Below are 14728 nucleotides of genomic sequence, written 5' to 3' on the forward strand. Positions count from 1 at the left end.
ATGCTGACCTAAGTAACTAAGTATCTAAGAAAATGAGTGGAAGGGGGACCTTCAAGATGGCGGAGGAGTAAGACATGGAGATCAATTTCCTCTCCACAAATACATCAAAGATACATCTACAAGTGGAACAACTCCTACAGAACACCTACTGAACACTGGCAGAAGACCTCAGACTTCCCAAAAGGTGAGAAAATCCCCATGTACCTGGGTAGGGCAAAAAGAAAAAAGAAAAAACAGAAACAAAAGAATAGGGATGGGACTTGCACCTCTGGGAGGGAGCTGTGAAGGAGGAAAAGTTTCCACTCACTAGAAAGCCCCTTCACTGGTGGAGACGGGGGGTGGGGTAGGGGGAAGCTTTGGAGCCACGGAGGAGACCGCAACAACAGGGGTGCAGAGGACAAAGCGGAGAGATTCCTGCACAGAGGATCAGTGCCGACCAGCACTCACCAGCCTGAGACGCTTGTCCGCTCACCCACTGGGGCAGGTGGGGGCTGGGAGATGAGGTTTGGGCTTCGGAGGTCAGATCCCAGGGACAGGACTGGGGTTCACTGTGTGACAGCCTGAGGGGGCTAGTGTGCCACAGCTAGCTGGGAGGGTGTCCGGGAAAAAGTCTGGACCTGCCAAAGTGGCAACAGACCATTGTTTTGGGGTGCGTGAGGAGAGGGGATTCCGTCCCCGCTTGCCCACAGAAAGCAGAGCACCGCCTAAACAAGCTCCAGAGACGGGCATGAGCCACAGCTATCAGCACGGACCCCAGAGATGGGCATGAAACTCTAACGCTGCTGCAGCCACCAAGAATCCTGTGTGCAAGCATAAGTCACTATCCAAACACCCCTGCCCCCCTCCAGGAGCCTGTGCAGCCCGCCACTGCCAGGGGCCCATGATCCAGGGACAAATTCCCTGGGAGAACACATGGCATGCCTCAGGCTGTTGCAACGTCACGCCAGCCTCTGCCGCTACAGGCTCACCCCGCATTCCAGTTATGACTACAGTACCCCTCCCTCCCCACAGCCTGAGGGAACAAGAGCCCCCTAAACAGCCGCTGCTTGAACCCCCTCTTGTCTGAGTGGAGAAAAGATGCCAGAGGGTGACCTACACGCAGAGGTGGGGCCAAACCCAAAGCTGAACCCCAGGAGCTGTGTGAACAAAGAAGAGAAAGGGAAATTTCTCCCAGCAGCCTCAGGAACAGTGAATTAAATCCCCACAATCAACTTGATGTACACTGCATCTTGGAATACCTGAATAGACAACATATCATCCCAAAACTGAGGCGGTGGACTTTGGGAGCAACTGTAGACTTGGGGTTTGCCATCTGCGCCTGATTTGTTTCAGATTTTTATGTTTATCTTAGTTTAGTTTTTAGGGCTTCTTATCATTGGTGGATTTGTTTAATGGTTTGGTTGCTCTTTTTTTTAAGTATTTTTTTTATGTTAATAATTTAAAATTTTTTTAATTTTAATTTTAATTTTTTTCCTTTTTTATTTTCACCCTTTTCTTCTGAGATGTATGGCTGACAGGGTCTTGGTGCTCTGGCCTGATGTCAGGCCTAAGCATCTGAGGTGGGAGAGCCAAGTTCAGGACATTGGACCACCAAAGACCTCCTGGCCCCATGTAATATCAATCGGCGAGACCTCTCCCAGAAATCTCCGTCTCGATGTTAAGACCTACCTCCACCCAACGGCCAAATAGCTCCAGTGCTGCATGCCTCATGCAAAACACCTAGCAAGACAGGAACACAACCCCACCCATTAGCAGAGATGCAGCCTAAATCATACTAAGTTCACAAACACCCCAAAACACACCACCAGACACAGTCCTGACCACCAGAAAGACAAGATCCAGCTTCATCCATCAGAACACAGGCACCAGTCCACTCGACCAGGAAGCATACAAAACCCACCGAACCAACCTTACCCACTGGGGGCAGACACCAAAAACAATGGGAACTACAAACCTGCAGCCTGCAAAAAGGAGACCCCAAACACAGTAAGATAAGCAAAATGAGAAGACAGAGAAATATGCAGCAGATGAAGGAGCATGGTAAAAACCTACCAGACCAAACAAAGGAAGAGGAAATAGGCAGTCTACCTGAAAAAGAATTCAGAGTAATGATAGTAAAGATGCTCCAAAATCATGGAACTAGAATGGAGAAAATATAAGAAACGTTTAACAAGAACCTAGAAGAAGTAAAGAGCAAACAAACAATGATGAACAACACAGTAAATGAAATGAAAAATTCTCTAGAAGGAATCAATAGCAGAATAACTGAGGAAGAAGAATGGATAAGTGACCTGGAAGATAAAATAGTGGAAATAATTACCACAGATCAGAATAAAGAAAAAAGAATTGAGGACAGTCTCAGAGACCTCTGGGATAACATTAAATGTACCAACATTCGAATTATAAGGGTCCCAGAAGAAGAAGAGAAAAAGAAAGGGTCTGAAAATATTTGAAGAGATTATAGTTGAAAACTTCCCTAATATGGGAAAGGAAATAGTCAACCAACTCCAGAAAGTGCAGAGAGTCCCATACAGGATAAATCCAAGAAGTAACATGCCAAGATACATGTTAATCAAACTATCAAAAATTAAATACAAAGGAAAAATACTAAAAGCAGCAAGGGAAAAGCAACAGATAATATACAAGGGAATCCCCATAAGGTTAACAGCTGATCTTTCAGCAGAAACTCTGCAAGCCAGAAGGGAGTGGCAGGACATATTTAAAGTGATGAAAGGGGAAAACCTACAACCAAGATGACTCTCCCCAGCAAGGATCTCATTCAGATTTGACAGAGAAATTAAAACCCTTACAGACTACCAAAAACTAAGAGAATTCAGCACCACCAAACCAGCTTTACAACAAATGCTAAAGGAACTTCTCTAGGCAGGAAACACAGGAGAAGGAAAAGACCTACAATAACAAACCCAAAACAATTAAGAAAATGGTCAATAGGAACATAAATATTGATAATTACCTTAAATGTAAATGGATTAAATGCTCCAACCAAAAGTCATACACTGGCTGAATGGACACAAAAAAGGACCCGTATACATGCTGTCTACAAGGAACCCACTTCAGACCTAGGGACACATACAGACTGAAAGTGAGGGGATGGAAAAAAGATATTCCATGCAAATGAAAATCAAAAGAGAGCTGGAGTAGCAATTCTCATACTAGACAAAATAGACTTTAAAATAAAGATTATTACAAGAGACAAAGAAGGACTTCATAATGATCAAGGGATCAATCCAAAAAGAAGATATAACAATTGTAAATACTTACACACCCAACAGAGGAGCACCTCAATACGAAAGGCAAATACTAACAGCCATAAAAGGGGAAATTGACAGTAACACAATCATAGTAGGGGACTTTAACACCCCACTTTCACCAATGGACAGATCAACCAAAATTAAAATAAATTAGGAAACACAAGCTTTAAATGACACATTAGACAAGATGGACTTAATTGATATTTATAGGACATTCCATCCAAAAACAACAGAATACACTTTCTTCTCATTGCTCATGCAACATTCTCCAAGATATATCATATATTGGGTAACAAATCAAGCCTTCGTAAATTTAAGAAAATTGAAATCATATCAAGCACCTTTTCTGACCACAACGCTATGAGATATTAATTACAGGAAGAAAACGGTAAAAATTACAAACAAAAGTAGGCTAAACAATACGCTACTAAATAACCAAGAGGTCACTGAAGAAATAAAAGAGGAAATCAAAAAATACCTAGAAACAAATGGCAATGAAACACGTTGGCCAAAAACCTATGGGATGCAGCAAAAGCAGTTCTAAGAGGGAAATTTAGAGCAAAACAATCCTACCTCAAGAAACAAGGAAAATCTCACATAAACAACCTAAGCTTACACCTAAAGCAATTAGAGAAAGAAGAACAAAAAAACCCCCAAAGTTACCAGAAGGAAAGCATAAATATCAGATCAGAGGTCAGTGAAAAAGAAATGAAGAAAACAAAAGCAAAGGTCAATAAAACTAAAAGCTGGTTCTTTTAGAAGATAAATAAAATTGATAAACCATTAGCCAGATTCATCAAGAAAAAAAGGGAGAATATTCAAATCAACAGAATTAGAAATGAAAAAGGAGAAGTAACAACTGACAATGCAGAAATACAAAGGATCATGAGAGATTACTACAAGCAACTATATGCCAATAAAATGGACAACCTGGAACCAATGGACAAATGCTTAGAAAAGTACAACCTTCCGAGACTGAACCAGGAAGAAATAGAAAATATAAAAAGACCAGTCACAAGCACTGAAATTGAAACTGTGATTAAAAACCTTCCAACAACAAAAGCCCAGGACCAGAAGGCTTCACAGGCGAACTCCATCATTTAGAGAAGAGCTAACAACTATCCTTCTCAAACTCTTCGAAAATATAGCAGGGGGAGAAACACTCCCAAACTCATTCTACGAGGCCACCATCAACCTGATAGCAAAACCAGATGAAGATGTCACAAAAAAAGAAAACTACAGGGCAATATCACTGATGAACATAGATGCAAAAATCCTCACCAAACAACTAGCGAACAGAATCCAACAGCACATTAAAAGGATCATACACCATCACCAATTGGGGTTTATCCCAGGAGTGTAAGGATTCTTCAATACACACAAATCAATCAATGTGATACACCATGTTAACAAACTGAAGGAGAAAAACCATATGATAATCTCAGTAGATGTAGAAAAAGCTTCTGACAAAATTCAACACCCATTTATGATAAAAACTCTCCAGAAAGTAGGCAAAGAGGGAAACTACCTCAACATAATAAAGGCCATATATGAGAAACCCACAGCCAACATCATTCTCAATGGTGAAAAACTGAAACCATTTCCACTAAGATCAGGAACAAGACAAGGTTGCCCACTCTCACCACTATTATTCAACAGAGCTTTGGAAGTTTTAGCCACAGCAATCAGAGAAGAAAAAGAAACAAGAGGAATCCAATTGGAAAAGAAGAAGTAAAGCTGTCACTGTTTGCAGATGACATGACACTATACATAGGGAATCCTAAAGATGCTACCAGAAAATTACTAGAGCTAATCAATGAATTTGGTAAAGTAGCAGGATACAAAATTAATGCAAAGAAATCTCTTGCATTCCTATACACTAATGACGAAAAATCTGAAAGAGAAATTAAGGAAACACTCCCATTTACCATTGCAACAAAAAGAATAAAATACCTAGGAATAAACCAACCTAAGGAGACAAATGACCTGTATGTAGACAACTATAAGACAGTGATGAAAGAAATTAAAGATGATACAAACAGATGGAGAGATATACCATGTTCTTGGATTGGAAGAATCGACATTGTGAAAATGACTCTACTACCCAAAGCAATCTACAGATTCCATGCAATCCCTATCAAAATACCAATGGCATTTTTTACAGAACTAGAACAAAAAATTTAACAATTTGTATAGAAACACAAAAGACCCCAAATAGCCAAAGAAATCTTGATTAAGAAAAACGAAGCTGGAGGAATCAGGCTCCCTGACTTCAGACTATGCTACAAAGCTACAGTAATCAAGACAGCATGGTAGTGGCACAAACAGAAATACAGATCAATCAAACAGGATAGAAAGCCCAGAGAGAAACCCACACACATATGGTCACCTTATCTTTGGGAAAGGGGACAAGAATACACAATGGAGAAAAGACAGCCTCTTCAATAAGTGGTGCTGGGAAAACTGGACAGCTACATGTAAAAGAATGACATTAGAACACTCCCTAACACCATACACAAAAATAAACTCAAAATGGATTAAAGACCTAAATGTAAGGCCAGACACTATAAAACTCTTAGAGGAAAACATAGGCACAACACTCTATGACATACATCACAGCAAGATCCTTTTTGACCCACCACCTAGAGAAATTCAAATAAAAACAAAAATAAACAAATGGGACCTAATGAAACTAAAAGGTTTTTGCACAGCAAAGGAAACCATAAACAAGACAAAAAGACACCCCTCAGAATGGGAGAAAATATTTGCAAACGAAGCAACTGACAAAGGATTAATTTCCAAAATATACAAACAGCTCATGCAGCTCAATATCAATAAAACAAACAACCCAATCCAAAAATGGTCAGAACACCTAAATAGACATTTCTCCCAAGAAGATATACAGATTGCCAACAAACACATGAAAGGATACTCAACATCACTAATCATTAGAGAAATGCAAATCAAAACTACAATGAGGTATCACCTCACACCAGTCAGAATGGCCATCATCAATAAATCTACAAACAATACATGCTGTAGAGGGTGTGGAGAAAAGGGGACCCTCTTGCACTGTTGGTGGGAATGTAAATTGATACAGCCACTATGGAAAACAGTATGGAGGTTCCTTAAAAAACTAAAAATAGAATTACCATATGACCCAGCAATCTCACTACTGGGCATATACCCTGAGAAAACCATAATTCAAAAAGAGTCACATACCACAATGTTCATTGCAGCTCTATTTACAATAGCCAGGACATGGAAGCAACCTAAATGTCAGTCAACAGATGAATGGGTAAAGAAGATGTGGCACATATATACAAATGGAATATTACGCAGTCATAACAAGAAACGAAATTGAGTTATTTGTAGTGAGGTGGATGGACCTAGAGTCTGTCATACAGAGTGAAGTAAGTCACAAAGAGAAAAACAAGTACCGTATGCTAACACATATATATGGAATCTAAAAAATCGTTCTGAAGAACCTAGGGGCAGGCTGGGAAAAAAGACACAGACATAGAGAATGGACTTGAGGACACGGGGTGGGGTAAGGGTAAGCTGGGACAAAGTGAGAGAGTAGCATTGACATATATACACTAGCAAATATAAAATAGATAGCCAGTGGGAAGCAGCTGCATAGCCCAGGGAGATCAGCTCAGTGCTTTGCAACCACCTAGAGGGGTGGGAATGGGAGGGTGGGAGGGGGACGCAAGAGGGAGACAATATGAGGATATATGTTTATGTATAGCTGATTCACTTTGTTATACAGCAGAAACTAACACAACATTGTAAAGCAATTATACTCCAATAAAGATATTAAGAAAAAAAAAAAGAATCCAAACTGAGGGACATTCTATAAAATACCTGACAAGTACCCCCTAAAACTGTTAAGGTCATCAAAAACAAGTCTGAGAAACTCTCACAGTCAAGAGGTGCCTAAGGAGATGTGATGACTAAATGTAACATAGGATCCCGGTGGGATCTTGGGACAGAAAGAGGATACTAGGTAAAAACTAAGGAAATCTGAATAAAGTATAGACGTCAGTTAATAGTAACATGTCAATATTGGTTCTTTATGTGTAATAAATGTATCATACTAATGTAAGATGTTAACAGGAGAAACTGGGTGCAGGGTATATGGAAACTCTCTGTGCTATCTTCACAATTTTTCTCTAAATCTAAAACTGTTATAAAAATTAAGTTTACTTTTTCAAAAAAGGAAGAAAAACAAAAATCAAGAACTGCCAGAATGTTTGAAGCCCTCTTTTTTCTCTCCTCCTTCACATCATCTTACATTTTCACAGGAGGTAACACCCATCCTTTGTGCTTTTCTGTTTCCTTGTTTTTCATACAAATTGTACATCGGTAAGTATCCTTAAACAATATGTTGTTATTTTGAATTTTATACAAATCAAATTGTATCATTTGTATTTTTAAGTTAGGTGCTTATTTTCACTTATGATATATTTGTGAGGTTTACCCATGTTGGTATATGTAGCTGTAACATTTATTTTCATGGCTGGATAATACTCCATTGGGTAACTATAACACCTGTATACTTCTAGCCTCCTATTATCGTGTTGCGTTGCTTCCAGGTTTTGCTACTACCAACAACGCTGCTACAAATATTCTTGTGTATAGATGTAAGAATTCCTATATAATAAATACTTAGAAATGGAATTGCTTGGTGATAAAGCATGTATATTTTCAACTTTACTATATAATATCAAATTGTTTTACAGAAGTCATCATGTCAGTTTAGATTGCCATCAGCAACAAGTTAAGTTTTCCAAATTTTGCTCCTTGGAAACTAGGAGATCAATAGAGGCACTTTGTTTTTTTCTCTCAGTATTTAAAGCGTATATGATTAAAAAATAAATTATTAACTATTTCATATTTATAATAAAAAATGGTGATAGATGCCAAATTGTGGTATGCTAAAAATCACCATAGGCCTAAACTTATCCTGGGAGATTAACTTGCTCAAAATAGACCTTTTTTGAGCAAAATACATCTGTTTGCATGTATTTGAACTTGGTATAAAAGTGAAGAAAGAAAGTCTTGGCATATCCCTGCTGAAAAGGTGCCACGTTCTGTTCGTAAACTGGCCTTAATCTGAGAAACTACTAGACTTTAGGTTTAATTACATTCCTTAAAAAGAAACAAAGAAAGAAAAAAATACATATATACACACACACACACATATATATATATACACATATATGTGTGTGTGTGTGTGTGTGTGTGTGTATATATATATATATATATATATATACTGTAAAACAAGACCTCAATCTTGCCTCCAAAGATATATAAAGAAATTAAGCTTCTATTTCACTTTTCCTTCAAAAACTTGAATTCAAACCATATCAGTATATCTAGAAGAGCATTTGAAATGTAAAATTCATCACTCTTGCATTTAAAATTCTTTTGATGTAAAATCTACAGTTCTGTAGAGAAATAGTAAATAACAACTCTCTCAATACTCTAAATTAGTGCATTCTGCTAGTATGAGTTATATAAGTGCTGAAGACCCTACCTTAAAGTTGCTACTAATCACCCTCCCATGTCTTGGATGGGGCTGCCACTCTATATGAATTTGTTTGCTGTTAACCTAGGCAGCTCACTGTAGCAAAGAGCAAAAGGAAGGAAAAGAAACAAATTTTAAAGTTTCTTCTTGAATGGGGAGATGGAGGGATATGTGGGGGAAAAAACTAGGATGCTTCCTATTAGGCAAAGCTCAATGGTAAGTAGCAAACTATGTCTAATGTTATATTTGAAGCCAATCAAAAAGCTCAGTAACTGCTATTTCAGCAGTGCCTCTGGGCTCTGACAGTGAATTCTATGCATAAGATCCCCTGATACAAACTTCAGTGGACTTTGTCAAGAAGCTGAAACCACAGTGCCTTCCGGATGGCTCCATTTCCCAGCAGAACCTGCTGTCTGGGCTTCCCAGTTTGCATTTCTGTGGGGCCCTTCTCAGAAGAGCACTGAACATGTTATCTTAATCCCCATGTACCCTACTTTGTTCATCATGGCTGTGGGTGCCGTAACACGCCACAAAACATGGCTACCCAGACCTGGAAACTATGAATGAAGTAAGGATTCCCCAATTCTGCTTAGGTAAGTATACCTACTTAGGTAAATATTTCCTGTGAAGTTCACCCTCTTCTGTATTAAGGCTTAAGTGAGAAATCGCTTGATGGACAAGGATGTTCAAAAGGTATTTACATAGAAACCAAAAAGGACTCCTTTATACAAACTGAGTGTGTTTTCCCTATTCTAACCATTGCCAGGGCTCCTTTTATTCAACCATGAAAAAGAACAGATTTTGAAAACTTTTAAGCCTATGAAATAGCAAATAAGAGAAAGACTTAAATGTCATATTGACCTGAGTTCAAGTTACAGATCCATCAATCGTCAGCTATGTAACCCTCAGTAAGTTACTTAACCTCTCCAGCCTTACTTTTCTCCACTGTTGGAATAAATGGAAAGTCTGGAGTTGACACCAGATCTGTCTTCAAAGCCTGTTCTTTTAACCACCACGCTGGCCTGCTCCAGACACCTTAAATAGCACCTTGCATGGGGGAACTCACTATATCTCTGCAGGCTGACTGATTTATCTTCAGGTGTACCTTCTTCAATCAATGACAGCTAAAGCTAAACTCCAAGGCACAGGAGAAATAGCTTTCTTCACTAAGTTTTACACACGCTTAATAGCTGGGTCTGAAACAGAGGAGCATCTCCTTCAAAAAATAATGAGACTGATAAATATGTTCTATTCACAGCACAGAAAACCACACTTCAGTGCAGAAGCCATACTTCAGGGTAACCAGTTGTCTCAAAATCAAATATGCCACCAAAGCAGGAAAGTCTACTGTTTTCAAAGATGAGACACAAAATTTTAGTTAAGATATGAAATTTTAATTGGCTAGTTCAGCAAAATTTTATATTCTCCTGAGAGGGTAATAAGGCCTATGTATCTAAATATTTTGAGTTAGGAATTGCAGTTATTTTCCCATATTATAGAAAGTTTTACAACACTTCTGAAAACAGGGGTTTAGATTACCTGGCTAAGAGGTACCAGATAAGAACCATAAAGAAGAGGTTCAGCCATAGTATAATCAACATTCATAGGAAGTATGGCAATCTAGAGATGGTATGACTTGACTAAGAACATTGAAATTCAAAACTACGTGTAGCCAAACAAAACACATCTGAAAGTTACATATGGCCCTTTCACCAGAATTTGCAAATCCTACTTCAGAGAACAGGAGATAATGCCACCCCCTCCACTGCCCCTCAGAGTTATCCTACAAGCAGAATTGACAACAATTTTGAAGGCTGAGATAGCCTCTGCGAGTCAGGCTTCAGTGCTTTCTCTGTCAAGTCAGCTGTCTCCTGCTAGGCTTTTAAGTGGTGAGCCATGTCCCGCCCTACAGAGCCAGGCAGAGTCCTCTGTACTCTCAGACCACCAGGCTAATCTCTGTACCGTGCCATAAGCATGCTAGTCCCACATTCATTCCTACCACCAACCTTGGCTCATCCTTTCCATGACCTCAAATGGCTTCACCCTTCCTAGGCCAAACCAAATCTAACCTATCTTTGATTTTGTTCATTTGTGTGTGTGTGTTTATTTTTTTTAATCCACGCAAAGAGCACCGAAGAGGGATGAATGAACTCAAACTACTTTGGTGGGGGTAGGGAAGGCTTCATAGAGAGATGCCTATGTGTGCAGGGTATAGAAGGAAGAATGAATGGCTGCCAAGTGGAGGAGCGGGGAAGACCATTCTAGGCAGAGGGAAGAGCACGTGCAAAGTCTTGAAAGAGTCCTGAAAGCCATGGCAGGCTTGTAGAGATAAGAGGCTGGAGAAGGCTATAGTCAGAAGGAGAAGACACTTGTTTGCCTCACTGAGGTGTAGGACTTGATCCTGGAGACAAAAGGATCTGATTTTGGTCAAGGCCCCTAGTCAAGCCCATATCTTCCATGGAGTCTGCTCTTGCCATGCAAGTATCTCCTTCCTCCACATTCCTACAGCCCTTGACAACCTTGCCACACAATCAGGTGTTATTACTCACAGCTCTGAGGGCAGAAGCCTTTTATTGTTTTTAACTTCGTATCCTAAAAGCGCCTAAGAGTGTCAAGCAGGTAAATGCTCAGTAAATTCCCAGGACTGATTGATTCAAATTCCTCTAGGGGGTGGATTAAGTAAACCAGGTTCTAGAGGTAGGAGTAGGGAAACCTCTAAATCAGTCACTACAGACCTTACTGTTGGCCACGAGTTACAGGATCCAGGACAACAAAAGTTAACTTCAAAAGCAACCACCCTTGACTTCCATGAACTTGGACTCCTTTCCCTTTCTGCCCAGCTTTGCCCCACTACCCAAGCTGAGATTCACTCCTACTCCCCCTGGGAATACTGGGCCAAAAGGGAAGGTACCAGCACATCTCTGGTTCTGAACATACCCCATTTACTGGGAGGACAGGGGACAATCAATGCATTGAGCAAATGCATCTGGCCCTGAAATGAGAGAGTGTGTCTGCTCCTGTGTGTAAATGCCAAGTTGCAGGAGGTTACCATAGCAACTCCAGCAGGGTGCTGCAGTGGGCAGCTTTGCACAGAGGTGCAGGAAAGCCATTCTTTAACATCTGGGCTTTTGCTGTGCACATTGGACCCTAGTAGCCACATCATGGCTTTAGGCCCTGCTTTGGGATTCTGCAAAAAAGGAACTGGAATTTTGAATACCTGTTAGTCCAATCTTCTTTGTTTCATGCACCACACATGTCCCTCTTCATGCACAGTAAACACTGCATGTAGAGCCCAAAATAGGCTCTTTAGAAACATATAATTCCCTATACTTATTCTTACACATGACGATGAACAGATTGTACTTGCACATCAGCATGACTTCAACTCAAAATTTACATCCACCGAATAACCCAGCAATTACACATTTTAATCAAGAGCGTATCCACAATGTCAGCACTCCCAGCCTGTCCCCAGTTTTTATTGTGTTATTAGTACATTTTTAATGCAAAACTAAATAATGCCATCAAGGCTGTAGGTTGGGCTTAATGGGGTCTACTGAGCTGTCCTCCAGGAACTGTGAACCAACTTTTCAAAGGACCAGGCAATTTTTGAAATTGTTTTTCCATAGGGGCTGGAGAGTGGGGGTTTACTCATCCACTTCTTAATGTTTTATGTTTCATAAGGAAAGAGCACGAAGAGGATGTGAAATAGCATTCCATTTGGGGTTTTAACCTACATACGGCCATCAGGAAGCCATGTGCCTACAAAGTGAACTTTAGTTGGTCGGGCAGTCAATAGATGAAACAGCTTCCTGGACATTTTCACTTTTTTTTCTTGGATCTAGAAACTTACTTGTTATATTTTAACTCTCTCCTGGGCAAAATAAGAACGATTCATAGCAGCACTAAAGAAATGGATCGCACGGTGGGCGTGCACAGCAGGGTGAGATGGATCTGCACATGGAGAAGTGAAGGAAATTTTGGTCAACAAAGTCACATGAACCTGCGGTACTTTGCAAGATGCTGGAGCAGGACTACAGTCTCTTTGCAGCTTGGAAGTGAAAAAAGAGGGGTGGATTAGAAGTGATGTAGAAGTTCCAGTATCTGAAGGAGTTTTGTGGCCTAAGGAAATTAAAATAGGGATACCAAGAGAGAGATGTAAATAAAAAAACAAAGGAAGGAAGAGCTTCTTGGCCAGGGAGGCTATTCTTTGTGCAGGAATGCCTAACTATCTAAGGGAGCTGGAGAACAAAGATGCCAGTGTTAACAGACTACAGTTGGATGATTTGTTCATCCAAGGAATTGGAGATGTGGAGGTGTCTGTAAGGAGATGTCTGTTACATGTAAGCATGGAGGTAGGACTTGCCAGGATGGACACCAGGGGTGTAGGAAACTTCTGTTCTGAAAGAAGGTCAGAGAGTATCAGCAACCTGGTGACAGAAAAAGAGCTCTCAGTGAGTGAATACTGGAGATTCAGCTAGTGCAATCTGGCCTGCACATACCTGGCTAGGTGGGCACTGGAGACCTATTTCTAACTCCCCCAGGGGATGCTGTGGGTGGGGATGGGGGCCCAGGGGGTGTGAAGCAAAGAACTGAGCATGTGGCCTGGGAGTGGGAAAAGGGGTTCTGGGAGGTGAGCTGGGAGCTGCCAAGAAGTGCCCTGTCAACGTGCTTCTGAATGAAAGCTGGGAGGTCAAGGCTGGGAAAGGTTTCAGAGAGACTCCTGCAACCTGTTCCTTTGGGGCAGGGCGGCTGAGGGGAGGTGGAAGGCCCAGCTTTCGGGTCGGATTTGGGGAGAGGTCAGGTGCACCGAGGCGCCAGTCTGCAAGTCGGTATGGAGAATGGTCTGGGAATGGGGCGGATCCAGGGAGGTAGGAGTGGGGGAGGGGAGGTCGCCGGCGAGTGGGTGTGGAGAGCGAGCCCGAGTGGGGGGGTGAGGGCGCCGGGCCAGCGCCTCGACCTCCCCCGGGACTCACCCAGCACGAAGTAGGGCAGCTCCGTGTTCTCCAGGTCGTCCACCACGACCATTTCTCCCGGGAAGTCGTTGCGTACCGAGAAGAGGAGCTTGGGCTCGGAGGCCGAGGGGCTGTGCATGATACTCAGGTCGTTCTCGCGCAGGAAAGGCAGCGCCGACACCGTGATGCTCTTGAGCTTGCACTCCAGCTCCTTGGAAGGATCCACGTCGCCCGCGGCCGTGGCCAGCACCGTCGCCGGCCCCCAGCAGCAGGCGAGCAGGGCGCAGAGCCCGGCTAAAGCCATCTTGAGCCCCGGCCGCCTTCCTCCCAGCGCCGCGACGGTGGGGGAGGCAGCGAGCGGGAGGGAGCGAGCGAGCGAGCGCGGGAGGCGGGGGACGTTGGGGAGGAGATGTGGAGCCGGGAAAGCTCTGGTCCCCGGAATGAGATGCCGCTTGCCTGGTGCAGGGCTTAAGCGTTGATGCCTGGAGAGCCCGCGCTCTTTGTTTCCCGGAGCTGCTTATCTGGGGAAGGGAAAAGGGGGGTGGGGGGAGGTGGGGAGTGGAGAAAAGGAGAAGGAAGGACGTCGGAGGAAAGAGGAAGGGAGCTGAAGATTCTAGGGAATCAGGTCAGCTCCCAGTAGGCTGCAGGTGCTGCCGCCTTTCTCCTTTGCATCCCTCAGCAGGAGCACACTCCTGGCTATTAACTACCTGCACAGCATTTTTTTTTTTTAACCGTTTTTGTAATGCAAAATATTCCCTCTCGCATTATCTTCCAGATGCCTTGGGAAGGGCACACACACACACACGCACACCCCTTATAAGGTGCTTCCTCAGAGCAGGTGATGGGGGTCTCTAGATCCAAATACGCCCCCAGTTATTTTGTAGATGTAGGTGGTCCCATTCTTGTCTTCTTTACCCACTAAAACTGGATTTGTATATTGGATAAGCGTGTGCTGGTATAAATGCACG

The 14728-nt window shown here is 42.1% G+C and overlaps 1 protein-coding gene across 1 annotated transcript in view; it reads right to left on the reverse strand.

Annotated features, from left to right (window-relative positions):
* Positions 1 to 14189, reverse strand: part of ASTN1 (astrotactin 1) — a 328148-nt gene extending 313959 nt beyond the window's left edge. The window contains exon 1 of the mRNA XM_007165368.2: positions 13782 to 14189. Within this exon, the coding sequence (XP_007165430.2) occupies positions 13782 to 14064 (283 nt within the window). The 5' untranslated portion in view covers positions 14065 to 14189. The remainder of the gene's footprint in view (positions 1 to 13781) is intronic.
* Between the last annotated feature and the right edge of the window lie 539 nt (positions 14190 to 14728).

Source organism: Balaenoptera acutorostrata, chromosome 1, assembly GCF_949987535.1.
Source record: "Balaenoptera acutorostrata chromosome 1, mBalAcu1.1, whole genome shotgun sequence".
Taxonomy (NCBI): domain Eukaryota; kingdom Metazoa; phylum Chordata; class Mammalia; order Artiodactyla; family Balaenopteridae; genus Balaenoptera; species Balaenoptera acutorostrata.